The sequence below is a fragment of the Hermetia illucens genome, chromosome 5, assembly GCF_905115235.1.
Source record: "Hermetia illucens chromosome 5, iHerIll2.2.curated.20191125, whole genome shotgun sequence".
Classification (NCBI taxonomy): Eukaryota; Metazoa; Arthropoda; class Insecta; order Diptera; family Stratiomyidae; genus Hermetia; species Hermetia illucens.
The window spans coordinates 35,637,388-35,656,138 of record NC_051853.1 but is presented as its reverse complement, the minus strand read 5'-3'; the positions used below and the strand labels follow the sequence as shown (position 1 = coordinate 35,656,138).

The 18,751-nt window shown below is 38.9% G+C and overlaps 1 protein-coding gene across 3 annotated transcripts in view; it reads right to left on the bottom strand.

Moving 5' to 3' along the window:
- Nucleotides 1-311: 311 nt before the first annotated feature.
- Nucleotides 312-18,751, bottom strand: part of LOC119657425 — a 183,739-nt gene continuing 165,299 nt past the window's right edge. The window contains exons 3-5 of one of the 3 annotated variants that reach the window (XR_005250135.1): nt 6,503-6,568; nt 758-1,350; nt 312-682 (exon numbers count right to left, since the gene is read on the bottom strand). Coding sequence is in view for 1 of the 3 variants with exons in the window: in XM_038064327.1 (XP_037920255.1) it covers nt 1,177-1,350; nt 6,503-6,568 (240 nt within the window). In the remaining 2 variants the exon portion in view is untranslated. Of the gene's footprint in view, nt 1,351-6,502; nt 6,569-18,751 lie in introns of all 3 variants that reach the window. The other 2 variants (XR_005250134.1, XM_038064327.1) reach the window with 2 other exon arrangements.

Here is an 18,751-nt window from a genome sequence, read left to right as displayed (position 1 = left end):
GAATGTCAATATCACCGGAAAGTGAATCTGAAGTGAATTCTCACATAATATATGCGTGTACTACGTGTTACGTACTTATGGGACAAATTTCCACTCAAATGTCTTTATAAAAGAAGTACATAAAACCTTTGATACCTGAAGCATATAGCTTCCGGTTTCCCAATTTGTTTATTTTGCATCGCGAGATGAGCGACGTGCAATCTGAAGATGTCAAGGGTAAGCTATTGAGAGAAAGTCAAGTTTCCTCTGAAAGAATAAATTTTGTCATTTTGTGAAATTACCAAAAATTAATTAAAACAAGGAATAATTTGTTCATTAAATAAAATATATTTATTATTCTACTTAAGTGATAAAAGCTTTACAACTTCAAAATGACATCTGTATCTCTTCCACTTTATGCAAAATCGTATTTAAAATTTTAATTTTATTCCATGACAAATTGACTGTAAATCAAATTCCCTCGTCGGATACCTCCATGTGCAATTCACCAGCTTTGCTTAGAAAATTAAGTATGAACGCATTGCATTTCAATTATGGAAAAACAAATATAGAAGCATGGATAAAACTTTCTTCTTCTAGACTCGCCTCCTCGCCAATTGGACGGATTCATCGTCAAATAGTAATTTATTTATAAAAATAAACTTGGATGATCAATAAATTTTAGACGGTTCCGAGGAGACACCTAGAAAATAGCAGCATCGGAGTAAGTACGTTAAGTATCTGGAATGTCCATTTGAAATTATCACAACCGGTTTACCCTTAATAGAAGATCGAACTTTCCAAAGATAGTTTTGTATGTTTGAGTATGGATGTTCGAGTAAGTCTTAATTTGTCTGCTATTATTTGTTTTACGATATTCATGCCTTGGATTCAGTTTGCTTCTTATTGATTTGAAACTCGTCAAATGCTTGCTTAAAGATAACAGTTTGGTAAATAAAGTTCATGTTTTCCGTATACTGGACAGAAAAGGCTGCACTGCATGTGGATGGACATGTTTGATGGATTCACTGGATTCCAGTCACCTTGCAGCCATATCTTAGATCCTGTTAAGTTTTAATTAAAATTTCATTGTCCGATTAAAAAGTACATGCATAGATACTAGGAAAGTTGGATGAGATTTCAATAGTAGTTTTGTGCATCTATTATAATAATAAATAGCGGCGTTGCACGGAGACTTCAGCAGTTGTGACACTTAACCAGGCCCACTTCGTCGCAGTTCATGCATTTCAATGCGACGAACTCAGTGGTGAAGTGATTTCGATGTACCGATTTCTTGGAGCCGTTACAAGATGGACACGGGAGCAGCCGATAGCCTCCGCAGAATTGGCAAGTGTATGATGATGACATGGACTGAAATGGAGACAAAAACAAAAACAAACATTAGAATCAATAATAATGGAAATTACTCGTATTATATTGTGAATTAGCCACGAAATAGTTGAAATTTGAAGTTGAGAAAATTAAAAAAGATACGCATATTATCTAAGAGGAAACTGGAGCTAAAGTTATTGTTTTTGATCACAGATGGATCTAAATAAATTACCAGTTTTTGTGGATCTTTTCGGGATGTTCGTGTAGGGTGCTTTATCTTTATCACTGATCCGATATGGACAACTCATCTTCCAGTTGGTTCCAATCTGAATTATACTCTACTATACTGTATGGCTCACGCTGAGCTTTGATACCTCTTTTTCTAACTTGTACTAGTAAGTAGTATTTGTGTTCATCAGTGGAATCTATGTATCGTAATGAAGGGATTGAGCAACAGAAAGTATGTCACTGATAAAGGTAACCATCATTTGATTGTTTTAACCTGCTGTTTCCCTCTTCAACCAATCCTAATCAAGCCAATACAATACCATTGACTTGCTTGATAATACTTTTCTCAAAAATAATTGTGGAAAGATTTTCCACTTAGCAGCAAATAAAGCCACAGCCTACCAAACATTTAGGTTCCTTAAACTTTTTATATTTAGGTAGATGGAATTCAACGGCGCAACAACTGGTATCCGGTCTAGGCCTGCCTTAACATGGAACTCCAGACATCTTGGTTTTGCGCCACGGCCCACCAATTCCCTTCCCAAAAAGCTGTCTGGCGTCCTGACCTACGCCATCGTTCCATCTCAGGCAGCGTCTACCTCGTCTTCTTGTTTTACCATAGATATTACCCTTATTGACTTTCCGAGCTGGATCATCCTTATCCATACGGATTAAGTGACCCGCCCACCGTAACTTATTGAGCCGGATTATATCCACAACCTGACGGTCAGTTTGTACGTCTCGGGTCATTCTTCCCATGATGTCGATATCGTCAGCATAGGCCAGTAGTTGGGTGGACTTAAAGCGGATCGTACCTCTTGCATTTATTTCAGCATTACTTTCTCGATGGCCAGGTTAAAGAGGATGTTAGGGCATCCCCTTGTCGTAGACCGTTACTGATTTCGAATGGTCTTGAGAATGATCCTGTTGCTTTTATCTGGCCTCGCACGTTGGTGAAGGTCAGCCTAGTCAGTCTTACCAATTTCATCAGGATGCCGAATTCTCTCATGGCCGTCTACAGTTTTACCCTGGCTATGCTGTCATAGACGCCTTTAAAGTCGATGAAAAGATGGTGTAACTGATGTCCATATTCCAACAGTTTTCCATCACTTGCTGCACAGCGAAAACCTGATCTGTTGCTGATTTACATACATAGTCGAGTATAAAGAATTGATCCTCTACAACTTGTATTTTTGGGCATAGCGAAACTCGAGGAAGTCTCAGTACCGCCGCACTAAAAACATTATTTTTCATTTCAACTATTCATCAGGAGAAGGTTTGGCTGACCCATCCATCCAGCATTCCCATCAAGACAAAGACGAGTAACCTACAAAGAATTTTCCTTTCAACAATTGTGAAGTATCTTCGTAAAATCTGTCGGGTAGGAAACCGCACGCTATATGTAATTATTAAACCGGCAGTAAAAACCTGTTTCTTTATAAAATGTGCACTTCCTAGCATTCGAAGAAGAGCCAGCGATAGCAGAGGTGAGGAAGTGCCAGATGGAGCACTGTTGGTTTTCGGCCACGATCAGTGATCGAAGCAGGTGGGATGAATGCAAGTCATAGTATATGTTCGCACGATCTATATTTGCGACATCTAGAGTTGCAACTGCAGGAAACAATCAGAACTTAACCCAGGGGAATCCACTTCCAAATGGCAGGTAAGACGGGCACAGTGAGCGCCTGTCATATTGTACTTGCACCTGGAGTGCTCAAAGGTGGCGAGGAGGAAGACGGGGCGACAACCCTGTCGGCTGAACTAAAACCAAGTGGCCGTGCATAATCTCCATAGTGGTGGTACAGGGAGACCCTGTATCGCATTGGCTTGCTGGCCGCGATGCAGTAAGCGACCGGTTCCCTAGAGAAAAGCCACTATACCATATATTATAGCGGCCATCCAGAAACCATCTGCTCGGAGTAGATTTCTTAGCCAGCCAAAAATCAAACCTGCTCTTATCGGTTTTGAAAAGACCTAATTAGGGCGATCAGACCCGAGTCTGAACGGAGACTCATCTGAAGTGGCAATAGTCAAGAAACCTTACCAGGGGTATACTGGTACCATGGGAGCCGGGATAACCCCTGGACTCATATACTTCACGAGAATTTCTGTTGTATGTGCGTTCAGGTCGATTGTTTGCGGTTGGCCCCCTAATGGGAGCGTCATGGGGGTTGTGGAGACCTTCGACTCTCAGCGTGGGGTTACGTTTCAACAAGGGTGCCGTACTCCTTAGTTCGGTAGAGATTTTGGGAGGTGTTGCATCCACCAGTATGAATGCAGGGCCATGCATTCGTTATAGACTGGTACCGTCGTAGCTTGCTGCGGTGAGGCTGTGATTGTGGTAACAAAATCAATCCGTGTCTTAAGAAGACGTTAAACCCCCAGGATTCACGTGCATCTGGGGTCCAAAATTCGAATATGAATGGAAAGTTTGCAGGAGTCCTGATAAAGAATTGGTACAATAAGAATGTCTATATTCTGGCGAACTGTCAGAAAAATTAGGTCATGATTGTTCAACATAACATGCACATCAACCAGAACTGATCGTGTGACCATGGAAGTAAAAGAAGGAAAATCTGCAAGGCCACAACAACTACTCTGTGCACGAGACTTATAGCAAGATGTAGGAAAAACTTTCGGGGTGGTAATTAACCACCTGCTTAAATGGATCACAGGCCGCTTTCCACGGTTCAACTCGGCCCACATGATTCTTGGTTACCAGTCAATTACCTGCAAAGATCAATTCTTGGGCAATTTTCTGGTGTTACGTGAAGCTAAGATCAGAAACCGTTCATAGCCTGAGAGGTCTATTGATAGGATTTGACTGGCAAGGCGGAGGGAGGGAGGATACACTCATCAAGTGGCTCGGGGAAATAAGCTATGCATGAACCAAAAATGCAAGAAAATAGTTGGAAAGGCTGAAAGGCCCGCAAACTGAGCCATTAGGAATGGGAGTTATTATTTAGTTCCGATCCGCGTTTTGTTTTGCGGATGATCATCCTTATCGATGACAAAAATAACATGTTATTCATTAGCCTTCGGTCAATCATTAAAGACCCAAAAAAACATTTAAAACACTTCTTCCAACAATGCAGCATATTGAGCGACTAATATGATCTCGGCCCAGAATCTGGTGCAGGGGAGAGCCTGGGACATACACTATGGAGGGACTTAAAAACAATGAACGCCGTAAGTCACTTTTTAATTTTACCTTTTAATTACTACTAACCACCTAGCTTGTAACAGAGAAGGAACCTGAACTTTTTCCCTTCCAAATTCGCGCAGGAGCCATTATTGGGGAAAGGTTTCAGATCTTACCTGACACTGGGACGTGGAGTTTTTCGAGTGGACAATTTAAGAGTGTTTAGTAAGAGATCCTTATCGGAACACGTCTGGGGATTGGATTCACACAGTTCGCAATAGGATAAAATGTAGTACACAATATTTTTGGTAAATGTTTATAGCCAGTTATGCAGATGTTGCTTGATCTCAAGAAAAAAAGTCCCAGACGAAGTCCAATGAGTTTATTTCCTCATTTATTTAATGACGTTAATATACGGAAGAATCTAGTTAAGTATTACCTTGGAACTATAGTCGGTACAACATTCTAACAGACTGCGCGGTAACATTGACATAGTTTTGGAATCGGGAAATGGAATTAGAGTGCATAGCTGATACCAGTAGAGGCGAAGCAGTCTATCATGCCCGTAGAGAGGTTAAAGAAAGTACGCATATCAAAGAAGGCTATGCGTAGTTTCAGAGTGAAGACAAGTTGTATAGTCTACACGCGCGAAGTTTCCCTCAATTGTGGATTTGTGTCAAATGTTTTTAAGAGCAAGACAATCACAGTTACAGAAAGGGGATCCAATCATGTAGTAATACTGAAGGATGCTTCAATCTCATCGGCATTCACCAGATGGCCGCGACAGTGCAGGAACGCACTGAACAGCCTGTGGCGGCAGGCTCAAAGTCGCCTTCTCCTGAGTACCCAGTCATAGGAACATAGAGGGGAATGAGCGACCTGATGGATTGGCCAAGCGGGGCTCTGCTCTTGACAGTTCCTCGAGAGGCCCATTGTGTGCCTCGCCGACAACTTAGCACTATTTAGCAGTCCCGGACCTTAGATAGCGGAGGCTCAGCACCTGCGCACAAATCAAGGAGGATTTGGCCCGCTTATAACAAGACCCGATGGCAGGAACTCTTGTGCCAGACGCGTGTAAATACATACAAGATTATGGCGGTCTATACGCAGCACTGGTCTATAGGGGACCATGCCACCAGACTCGGAATACCCTAAAACCCCCAATGCCGAACCTGCCGAAAAGAGAGAGAAACTCTCAGATATTTCTTTAACAATTGCCCAGTTCTAGCTAGAGCCAGGCTACCGACAATAAGCAAACCATTTTTTCGAAAACCTGAGGGAGATCTCTAGTTACAAAATGGGAGAGCTTCTTTCCTTCGTGAATGTTACCAGCTGGCTCTGAAGATCTGAGCCGCCTATATTCTGACCCTTTGCTTTTGCTTCAGCAGTCATGGTCTTATGAATTTGTGGCATCAAAGCGGTGCATCACAGCGCTAATTGGGCTAATCAAAGTGACCACTAATACCTACTTATCTATCATATCAGTGGATATTACTGATATCAAAACAAGTTGGCTTAAATATTTGCGGAATCTTCACGCGACTGTTAAAGGGTGTTCTATAAATCTTGATTGTGTTATCATAGGATCCGACTGAGTTATGAAAAGTCCAGATATGTCAGCAGGTCCCACAAAGATGAAAATAAGCTGAGGTTGCTGTTTATAGTATTCTCTATATTTATGGTGATGAACACATTGATTATTCCTAATCCTCATAACATTGTAATAATTGGCTGTAAAATCATTTAACAACTCTCTGCAAATATTCCATATAAACTAAAACCAATAAATCTTTTAATTAATTTTCTTTATCACCAACTTACCTTGTATGGTTTCAGCATTTGTCGCAATTCGCCACTTTCATTCAACCGTTCAACAGTCGCAGCATCCTGCAGAAGAGAAAAGCGTTGGAAAAATTGAATTAATCAACACGTTTTGCATCGATGGAAAATATCTTGAAGTTTGCTAGTTTATTAAATTGATCTGGGTAAAAGATAAAACCCAGAGAATGTTGTGAGCAGATATAGGCAGACATTGGCAGACAAGTCAGGCGACTCGCGAAAACAACCCAATGGCCATGAGATGTGATTGAATATTACCGAAGTATTTGGAATGAGTTAATTAAAGAAAGACGGGAAAATGTCTCCTTTCCAGGGACTTTGGAAAATACGAAGTGTCGGCTATTATGTACATAATTAAGATACTACGATTTTCACACCTGCCATCCTACATTGGCGACAGTGAGATTGTGGAGTCATGTTTTCTAGGACATTTATGCAACCAAAGAAAGCCTGAGGAGCTTCACACTTGGCAAAATCACCCGAATGGGGTACACTTCCATAACACCAGTATCCATTACACTCTTTACCCTATTGCGTTACAGCCTTCAATATTTTGATTTGTTGTAATTTCCATTATGGACGTTTGTTGCAGCCATGGCGGAGCATTCATCATACAGAGTACAAATTAATGTCTGCACACGTAGCCGCCTGGCACTTATTTGTTGGTTAATTACCGAACAATAAACATGATGCAATGCGTGTAATTGAGAATGCATAGTTTTCAAACAATTCGAAAGGTTGTGAGTGAATGGCGATGGCGGGAACCATTCATAGTTTGTAGCCAAGCATAATGGAGGTTGGTCGTTTTGTAAATATGCAAATTCAATGGCTTTATGACATGTTCGACAAATCATTTGATTGCTACATTCTTGGCGTTTACTACACAATGGACTTTGTCACATATTGTAAAGATTTATGGATGCTGAAATGAAGAGATGGTACTGTAACCTCTTCTGGTGTTATCACAATGAAAATTGCGGTGTTTTCGTTGACATTCAGGAGATACAAAGGTAGAATTACTAAATTGCTTTTGACGATAGGTGACAATAAAATGAAACCAATTTACAGAAGTACGTTTGTAACAATTTGACGAATTTGGTCAAGGAATTGTTTCTAAGTCTCTTCCCTTCTTTACTGGAAAGCACGATTAACATATTATTATTTCTGCTATAACTATAAATCCAGCGAGAAGGAGGTCTCAGAAAGGATACAGGGTTATGCTAAGTTGAGTCATTCTATAAGCTCCGAAGATTGGCACACAACAGGATCATTATTTGTATTGACAATAGTGGAGGTAGGACATGCTTAGTGTAAAGGAACCATCCAGCTAATTTCAAAGATTGGGGGGTCGTAACCCTCTCTAATGAAGGAATTTTCACCCGGGTATTTTTAATGTTACAGAACGAATAAATAACACAATTTTAAGATTACTCAGGAACGGAAACAACAATACCTCTATTCATAACTAGGTACATTTCCAATATCTTTTTCGCCTTATTTTTCAGGCAATTTGATTTGAATAAATCTGTGCAGGGAGTGTTGAGAATCTGTTATTCTGTTTATCTTTTTTCTAACTTTTTAAGGTTTTTTCTAAACGCAAAACCTTATTAAAATCAGTTGACCGTCTGTCTGTCTGTCTCCCTGTCCGTCATACGCATTTTTTTCTGAGACGGTTGTAGTGATTGACACCAAATTTGTTAGAAAGGTGGGAACTATGAACACTGTCGCATATAGTCTCATCCTTTTACTTCGAATTTAAGGAGGGGGTGGGGGGGGGGGGGGTCCTCAAACATGCAAAAAGGGGGTGTAAATTTTCATTTGGGGTATCAAATCAAAGGTCTCGGTTAGTACTTTTAGAAGCCGGTCTTAGTTTTGACATTTGTTTTAAAGGTAGGGGGTGCGGGGGGTTGAAAATTATCATTTATTTAACAAACCCATTCTCAGAGACTATCCAACCCAAAAATCTGAAAAAAATCGAGAGGCTGCCACTATATCGTGCCTAGGCTCCGAAATACCTTCCATACCGATACCTATTCAAATAAAGTTAATAATAGTACATTACTATAATTTTTAGTAGTTGTAATTGACAGAACAATGTAAGCTACAACATAGAGCATGATCGTGCCAAATTTGATGAGAATCGCACTATTACTAACAAAGTTATACTGGGTCAAAGTCGCTTCTGTGCAAATTCAAGACTTTGAATGTCAATATCACTTGAAAGTGGATATTTTCACATACTATATGCATATATTACGTGCTACATACTAATAGGATAAATGCACACTCAAATTCCTTTATAAAAGACATACACAAAACCTTTCATACCTGAAGCGTCTAGCTTCCGGTTTCCCAACTTGTTTTTTACAAATTCTTAGGCCTCTTTGATTTAACCTTCATCCGTCCCTCGTATCAATTTGATACGAATCGCTACTTTCACGTTCTGTATTTTGTAGTAATATTAATATTTTGACCTGCTTTTTTGGCCCAAGGAATATTTTTATGAAATTCATTAGATAATATATTTCCTTTTTTTCTATTTTTCACCCAATTGGCACAATAAAAAAAGTCACGTAAAAGCTCCTCGCGTATCAAATTGATACTACGTAATGTTATGTGTTCGGAACAGAGGTACAGTACCGACATTTGTTTTCTTGTAGCTATCAAACGAACACAGTTCTGTCTGCTTGCCAAGCGTAAGCAGCGCCATAGCGGTTATGCGTTTTGAAAATTTTTATTTTGTGTTCACTTTCGCGTTTTATTGTCGAAATGTCGAATTTATTTGATTTCGATCCTCGTGAAGACGACGAGGAAGAAACTGATTTTGATCCATTTGAAACTAGTAGTGACGACGAAGAATATTTACCAGAACCGGGTGAAAATGATGAAAGTAGTGAATACGAGTCAGACGACGATGTTGTAGATAATGAACCACAGTAACATGAAACTACTTGTTCTGAACCGAAGGAGTTTGTGTTATCGAAAGATGGAAAATATTGTTATTATTTCGAGCCGCCGCCACAATTGCCGAATAGATCTAATGCTTCATTTGCTCTACATGAAACACCTGGTAAATTTTTCTTCATATTCTACTTCTTCTTGTTATGCTTGTGATATTTGCTTGAACAGGTCCAACTTTGTTTGCGTCGTCACGATGTACTGATATTTTGTCGTCTTTTCTATTATTCATGGAACCAATCGAAAAGACAATAGTTGAAATGACAAATTTATATGGATCTCGAAAATACAAGGAACTTTGGTTACCAGTTGATATTGCTTCTTTGCGCGCCTATTATGGTTTGCTAATATTAGCTGGCGTGTACAGATCGCATGGGCAATGTATAAATGAATTGTGGGATGACCAAACAGGACCACCAATCTTCCGCGCCACAATGACTTTGAAAAAATTCAAACTAATAAATGAATGCATTCGTTTCGATGACAAAGAACAGAGAAAGGGAATTCGATCAAGAGATAAATTGGCACCAATACGAAACGTTTACGACAAATGGGTGAATCGATTGAAAATGTGTTACACTGTTGGAAAACACGTTACAGTAGATGAACAACTTGTACCATTTCGCGGTCGCTGCCCATTTACACAATATATACCATCAAAACCGCATAAATACGGTATCAAAATATGGTGTTTGTGCGATGCAAGTACATATTATGCTTGGATTCTTGAAGTATATACGGGTCGCGATCGAAATTGTAAAGTAGAAGTAAATCAAGGCCAAAGAGTTGTTCTGACTCTAAGCAATCAACTGAGTTGTCGTAACATCACAACAGATAATTTTTTTACTTCACGGCAGTTGGCCCTAGAATTGAAAAAGAAACAAAACAACTTGATTGGAACGATCAGAAAAAATCGAAAAGAAATTCCACCATTGCTGCTGCAAATGAAAAACAAACCAGTATATCATTCTGAATTTGTGTTCGATCATGATTTGCGCAGCACAATGGTCTCTTACGTACCAAAAAAGAATCGTTTTGTCACTCTATTTAGTACACTTCATGACCAGAAAAGTGTGGCTAACGACGAACAAAAAAAGCCGGAAATTATTCGATTCTATAATGCGACGAAAGGTGGTGTTGATTCTCTAGATAAACTCGTAGGCACTTATCGCTGCAAACGCAAGGTGAATCGTTGGCCATTAGCCCTTTTCTGTAACATCCTTGATACTTCAGCATACAACAGTTTCGTAATATTTATTCATCTCAACGCAGATTGGAAATATGAGAAAAAAAAATATCGCCGTCGCTTGTACTTAGTGGAGCTCGGAAAGCAATTAGTTACACCATATATTGCGAACAGAAAAACTCGTCCTCGAACACCAAATGCAAATGCTGTTATAGATGAAATTCAGAATATTTCATCAAGATCATCATCACCAACGACATCAACATCAGCAGCGCCAACATCAACGACAAACGCATCGCGAAAATCGAATTTACCAAATTCTCAAAAACTCACGCATGCTCCGTCAGCAGGAAAACGAAGTCGTTGTGCACATTGCGAATATAAAAACAACAAAAATTTATACAGCAATCGCTGTGATAAGTGTATAACTTATGTTTGCAATGCACATCATTTCAAACTATGCACAAACTGCATTGATAAACTATAATTTAATTCATTTTTTCATTTTTTACATTTCGGGATTGAAAGTTTTTTGCAAAAATCGACTTTTTTTTTATAAATACTTATGAACTGAATTCAATTTTTTTTAAATAAAATATTTTCGAAATATTTTATTATTTATTTTATTTTTCCAAATAAAAATAAATAAAAATGCATGAAACACGTCTACTTTCTATGGGGTATCAATTTGATACGCGAGGAACTTTAATGTGTGGGGAAATGAGGGACGGATGAAGGTTAATCTTAATACCAACAAAACTAATGATTCGTTTTGAGAATGAAGGGGGTCCTAAGTCCGCATCAACTTGATGCAGGACCGGACCAATTGGGGAGCAACTTACTCACTCTTTTCTGGTCCACGGACCCCTCGCTTAGGGCTTGCACCCAAACTTTTAAAAAAAGTCAAGCGACGACGGCTTTACGGTTTACGGTAAGCCGTCGTTGCTTGACTTTTTTTAAAACTACTGATTTTAGTCTGATGAACTTTCTCATATTAATACCTTATTCTTCCAATTTCAGTTCTATTAAGCAAACATACTCAATTAATGAGGACACAAAGTTGGTAAAATCTAATAAGTGAGTGACAATAGAGGGGCTCGGTTGAAACAAAATCTTTTATCCATCTTTGGAGAATTTCAGAGATGGTAGACATTAGTGATGAATCTCTGTTACATTTTTTATTTGAGGAGATCAAACTATTGTTAAGAATGATAGTCAGGGGAAGAAAAATGAATTATTAATATTTCTTTGTGAAGAGATTAAAAAACCCGTCAGGACTACTAACTATTGCCAATAACATCAACACTCTTGACAAGAAGTTCGACCATGGAAGGGTGCAGAAGAGTTTCCATTCCGCTGCAAAGGTAGAGAAAAAAATCAGCTTTGTGGAAACAGAAATGGAACGAGGCAATGGAAACAAAATTGGATAAAAAGTTATTTTAGAAAAGCTCCTATATGAGAAGGAGAACTAAAAATGAGATCAATAATATTTTGTTTACGGACTGAGGGGTTCGGACCGGGCCATATGAGGAGCAACTTACTCCCTCTTTTTTGGTTCACGAACCCCTGGTTTAGGGCTTAGCACTCAAACTTCAAAAATAGTAGACGAAGATGTACGGTTTCTTGCAAGGGCAAGAAGCGATGGCAGCAGCGTGACTGAAGCGGCTCGCAGATGTTTAATGCCCCTGCGTTACGCTCAATATAATTCGCAATCATGCCGCCTGCGAATTATATAAAGGAACGTTTAACATTTGCGAGCGGCTTCGCTCACACTGCTCCCAGAGCAGAGGTGAGGCAGCGTCTGACGAGTTGCCTCTGCACTGACAAGAAACCGTAAAGCCGTCTTCGCTTATTATTTGAGATCAACAAATTCTACGAACGAGAGCAAGTGAGGAGCGGGAAGCGTGACCAAACGAGTTGGAATTAATGTTACATGAATGCACCTTTAATACTCGTTAAGTATTAGGAATACGTATCCATTAAAGTTTTTGCAGACTATAAAATTGATCCCAACCTCAGTATTTGTGAAATGATGAACTTTCATCCAAGATTAATGTTTTGTACGAAAAACATCAGCAATTACCACTGCGAACGAAATATAGGACCACAGATTAGAACAAGGGAGGAGAACAAAGTAAGGAAGAAGTTTTTACAATAAATCATAAAATGCAAAGAGGGCCAATTGCTAGAAGGAAATTTTTTAGGGCTAGGAACACGACGCTATGTATTGAAGATAACTTTGGTCCCTTGAGTTTACCTGGCTTCGGCTGTCTATAGTCAGTCTAAAGTGAGAGCAGGCTTATCAGTCAATTATGAGGGATCCAACATTTATTTTGTGCCAAATGAAGAAGAGTCAATTGTTTGATCAAACTCACAAGTTTTCTTGGTGTTCTAAACTTACCAATTTATGTGAAACTATCATATGAAGGCCCCACCTTCGAATTTTTGTGCGGTAACCTGTTTTTAAGGTTTTGAGTAAAGTAAAACAATAGCTTTATAACCGAAGCGCCGGATTTAAACTGTCTCTACTACTTTCATCAGCAGAAGTGAATCTGCACCTGTGGTATGTTGTTGTGAACTGCAGGAGCAAATCTGAACACAGAAATTACCCTGGGGAACACTGCTTGCCTCGAAGAAGGTAGGTGTCCAGCTTTCGGTATGATCGTCTATAAAAGTTTGGCATAACCAAAAACCGGCGAAACCCCTCTGTGATGTGGATGAATGAGCATTTATGGGTCGCTGTTATTTTTTCCAGTGGGATTGGGTATCTACTGTAGAGATATTCTACAAATTTGAAGCCAAAATGTTCGAAAATTTTGAAGGATTCATAATGATATCATGATAATGGGGACGAAGATGTTGCATTGGACTATTGACGTGACAGGCTATTATCATATCCGAAACCAGGATATCCGCGATCGATATTGGGGTTAACTGATTGTGCTAAAATTATGAGAGAGGCGTCTTCGATGGTATGGTCACGTAATTTGCGGGAACGAGACTTAATTTGCCAAGATTGGTTTGAACATTGAAGTCAATGCTATTCGACCAAAACGAGGGGCGAAACAACGATCGCTTGATACGGTGGATCGAGATTTGAAAGCCTTGCGGTTGCATTGCGAGTAGGCTTTTGATAAAACCAAGTGCCACAACCGATCAGGAAGGGCTGACTTTGCTTGTGAACGGGACAAAGAAAGAACAAGGAGTCCAAATGGTATAAAGGGGAGTTAAAAAAATGCGAAATGAGTCGCGATGATAGACTACATATATAACTACGCTCAGGCCCCGGGGATTAATGGAAGGTCTTGAAAATTTAAACATTATCTTTTTTAGTATTAGTTATTGTTTCCAATGCTTGTAAAGTTGTTGTAGCTCCCGAAAGATATACTTATTTGCTAAAAAACTACTTGTAAAAAGAAGAAGCTATGTGTTTAAGTTCTACCTTTTTGATTTTGAAATATTGTGTGAAATTATTCATATGCTATACTGAAGTTATCCACGCATATCAATAACTGAATCCTGACCTGCCCCAGTTATGATATCAAAATTATACTTGTAGATTTCAACAGTCAAGTAGGGATGGAGCCCTTACCAAAAATCCCTGACTGCGGATTAACAAACTAAAAGTCTCGCACGAGATGGTCGTTAGGAAAGTCCCCCGTAGCAAGAAGGAAATGATAAGAAGACGAAGAGATTAGGTTTTTGTCTGTTATTTGTAGTCTAGCCTAAAATTGATAGACAACAGATAGCTTCCTCCAAACTACAATTTTTAGTTTTCAATGTAAATATATACTTCGGGAGCAACTTACCCCCTTCATCAGTACAAAGCTAAGAAGAGGAAGCATTGGTAAATTGGTATAGTGAAAAACACATAGCCTCAGTCCAAGAAGACAGAACATTCGTCTCCTTTCGCTTGAATTTGTATGATAGAAAAAAGCATATTTGACGTTCTTCAATCAATTCCGCATGGTACCGTATATGTGATGCTTGGGATGGGGCAACATATATAAGAAAGTCATCTAGGCATTATCGACACAAGCATCAAATAACCACCTCGTACCTAACCCACATATACGTCATCAGATTTCGAGCCGCCTAGAAACAAGATTTGCTCTTATGGACATATCGGAGCGATGGGTTCATTATTTTGATGAGCTACTTGATAAACAGAATATCGGCGATTGGCAGGTCTCGCCAACGGAAGATGATGCAGAAATGTTGACAAGACTAATTACAGAAGAAACAGTGCAAATAGTGCCAAATATTCTCCGCCGTCAGGCAAACACCTCTAGACTTGATAGTTCTATAAGCCCAGAATATCATCAATCTGTAAAAAGGGACTCACTCTAGGCAGATCAGCAACCAATTATATCTTCACCACACGGCAACCGAAGGAAAAACTAGAAATATGGCTATTATTTGAACCACCTTTCCAACTTCAAAGTTGCATACGACAGCTTAGCTATGGTAAGCCAGTGATAGCGTAGCTAAGGTGGAACTTTACACGACCAAGAAAGAATTCAGCATACCGACAAAATTAATAAGATTCTAACTAGGTCAGACGACATGTAAAAATAGTAGGATCACTCTTGATACCCGCCATCATCAACAACAGTTTCAGACTAGGGAATGCTCTATGGGCTTGAGAAAAGTGATCCGTGAGCGAGGCTACCAACTATGGGAGAACAAAAAAGATGTTCTGAAGTGCAAGATAACAGCAGAATGGAATTGGATTTTTCAGGCGAAAAAATGAATATTAAAGGATGATAGTTGGAGCTTTTAGAGAACGAAGAAGAAAAAGGAATTTCAAGGCAGGTTTTCGGGATCAATTGTTTAATTCAATTCAGAAATCAAATGGAATTGAAATAATGAATGAATATCGAACTAGCGATTACATTATTTGAAATAATTAAAACTTGCTTTTCTACTCGCTAGTGTTAATTATTGGTCTTGCAAACACCGATATTTCGGGAACTACTTGTTTCCTTCATCAGTGCTAATAAGTTTGAAAGACTTATTTCAAAGAACTATTTCTTGTTTTGCGAGCCGCTAAGTGATGCGCTTATACAGATAATCTGGTTTATCACGTTCAAAAGCGAAGTTGACTCTGTGTTTATCATGATGATTTGAATAGAATCATTGGCCCTGTAATCACTATCAACCGCATCAAGCTATCGTTGTTTTGTTCGGCCTTTCAATAGTAGTAATCGTAGGCGCGACAATCCATTTGGATCAGGGCCTTGAAGCGTGTTAAACCCCTTGATCTAAGACGTAATGATACACTACAGGAACATGGTACTCTGTCGGAGACAATGTGGTCAGTATAATTTGACTCAGGTACTCATTCACTGCTGAGTCGACTGGGATTCGACATCCACTCATGATAAAAATTCCTCTGCCACCAGTGACTTTTAAACCGTGACCTTCCGCTAGGAGAGATTGCAATCACTGCTATTGCAGTGCTATCCAGCGCACCGTTTCATCGACTTCAATTCTAAGACCAATCTTAACAAGTGAGTTCTCATTGGTGCGAAATTCATGTTCATACCATCGACCACATATCGCGGATGCCCTCATTTCGAAGGTGATCATGTTACCTTAAATGAATAACCCAACGCCACAGCTCGATTCGGTGTTCATTGCCTTTTAGAGCCGGCCAGTACTCAGAACCAGGCAGGACGAGATTGCGAAAAATTTTGAAAAAAAACACCAGTTGTGGAATGCCACTAAATCCAAGTAACATTGAAACACCCGAGATATTTAAATCGCTCAGTTCTTCACAAAATAAAGAATAACTTACGTCTCTTCCCAGTAATAATGCATTCGATGAATGATTAGCTATGTTGGTAAGGATGTTTTTCGCAAAGTTTTCTCCAGGTTTTTTTTTTACAAAAGATTAAAGTTTTTCGGTATGAGTTTCGCGGCGACACACTTCATATCCGACACATCGTCCACAAAGTGTCGAGTCAATTCATAAGAGATGTAGGTCCTCTGCTTTTGCTCTAATGCTTCACTTTTCCGGCTCTAGAAGAACTGTTATTTTTTTCGACCATTTCAGTAACTTATATGGTTTCCCCAAACTTTTATACCTTTCATTTTGAGGTTGTCTCAGCCCACCATAAAATGGGACACGGTAAGTTTTGTACACGACGTAAAGAAAACTGAACTGTTCAAAAAGGAACCTGACACATTCCTGAGCCTGGCTAATATAGAGATTAGTAGAGCTGCTCTTAAGCGCTAGCGGATCTTCGGAATCACTTTTCGTAATTTTTCTGTTATTTCAGTGTAACCATACCCTCGTGGACGGATGGATATTTGTCAATCCGCTATCCATTTACGTTCATTACAAAGGGTTAATTTGATACCATGAGAAGATGGTACTGGTACTAGTTACCGAAAAAATATGCCGATGATATATTTATAGCCTTTAAAAAGATAAAAAATAATAAAGCTTCGAAAAAAGGGTTGAACAACGCAGACTATTAGAAAACCGATTGGGAGAAGTAATAGAGAAATAAGGGAAGCAATTCGTCTTCATTAAAAACCGTTCTATCCTAGACATTATCCACGTTTAAACATATTATCCAAGAAGCCAAGCTTTAATTATATTGTTATATTGACAAGATAAAGAGAAATTTGGGTTGGGTTAAGTGCGTTGAAATCGAGAAATGCTTCAAGAGACTCTAGGACTCTACTGGAAAAGTTAGACGAATTCGGTAAATTTTGCTTTGAAATGAACAAAAATTTAGACAAATGTGGTCAAGCTCCACAAAGATCAAGCTCTTCCAATTAATGGGTGTGAGTATCTTATTTAGATACTTAAGTAGTCTAATCTGAATATTTTATTTTTCAAACAATGCCACGCAAACCTTTCTTTAATCATTTGAAATACTGGAAAGCTTATATCTATAACGTAACACAATCAATTCGTTACCTGCCCCACCTCGTTTGCATTTCGCAAACTACCATTTTGAAATTATGTAGCTACAGATAATAGATGTACCTATCATCTCCCGGCCCTCTTCAAGATATGCAATAGATTGCAACTTAAAGTCCATTCTTCGGCAAGGTGAATTTAAAACACACGAAGAATCTACAACAAAGCTGTTGCAGTGTCTTTCGTTACTGTACAAGGCAGTACGATTCATCTTATTCTCCCGCATTTAATAAAAGATTTCTTGTAAGAATCGTATTTCGTTTGTTTACTGTCGTATCTTTTACGAGATGAGAAAGCAAGATTAAAGGGCCATGACACTGTCTGCAATCTATGCCACGTGCCGGTGTACTACCACCTTAAATTGGTACCATATCTGATACGACATGGTCTCTGTCCCCATTAGCGATTTTCAATCTGTGGGAGTTTATCCATTCTCATAACGGAAATCGAATCGGATCCATGACACCTTAATCAACAATTGGCATATTTATTGCTATTATCGGAAATAAATTCTTTGACTTTCTGAAAGACTAAGTCTTCGCACGTTCCACATACAAACCATAATTGCAAACCGCGCAGGAATGCATAAATAAACTTGAAGATTCTTCGTTGCTTACATTTCTTGCAAGAACCATGAAATTCACCTCAACAATATACTGCATCTGAAGTGTGGCTGTGGAAAGCAGCCATGGGTACAAATTATAGATAGATCTGTCCGGGAAAAATATCACAGTTATTTAGCAATTCTGCATCTGGGGTTTAGAGACCTGAGAGAGATAATTAGAAATATGATTAATGATAATGGTTCTTACTTATTCATTATTTTTATTTGTCTATTCAATTATTTGGGAAGAATCAGGGCGGTTTGATAATCGCTTTTAACATTCATACACTGAAGGACGTGATAATGGAAAGCAGTAAAACTTGTAAAGAAACCGAAGAGCAAAGAAACTGTTCTTTAAGGAAAGTGTCAAAGGAATTCCACATCAACTATTCAACCTTCTCCTGATTTGTGGCCAATAACATTATCATGTATTATGCTCATCAAAAGGTCTTTACCTCAGAGCAAAAAGTAATACTTGTCTCGAATCTGAAAAGGTTTGCCGAACTGATGTACCTGGCCTAACTCCAACTGATCTAATAAAAAAAA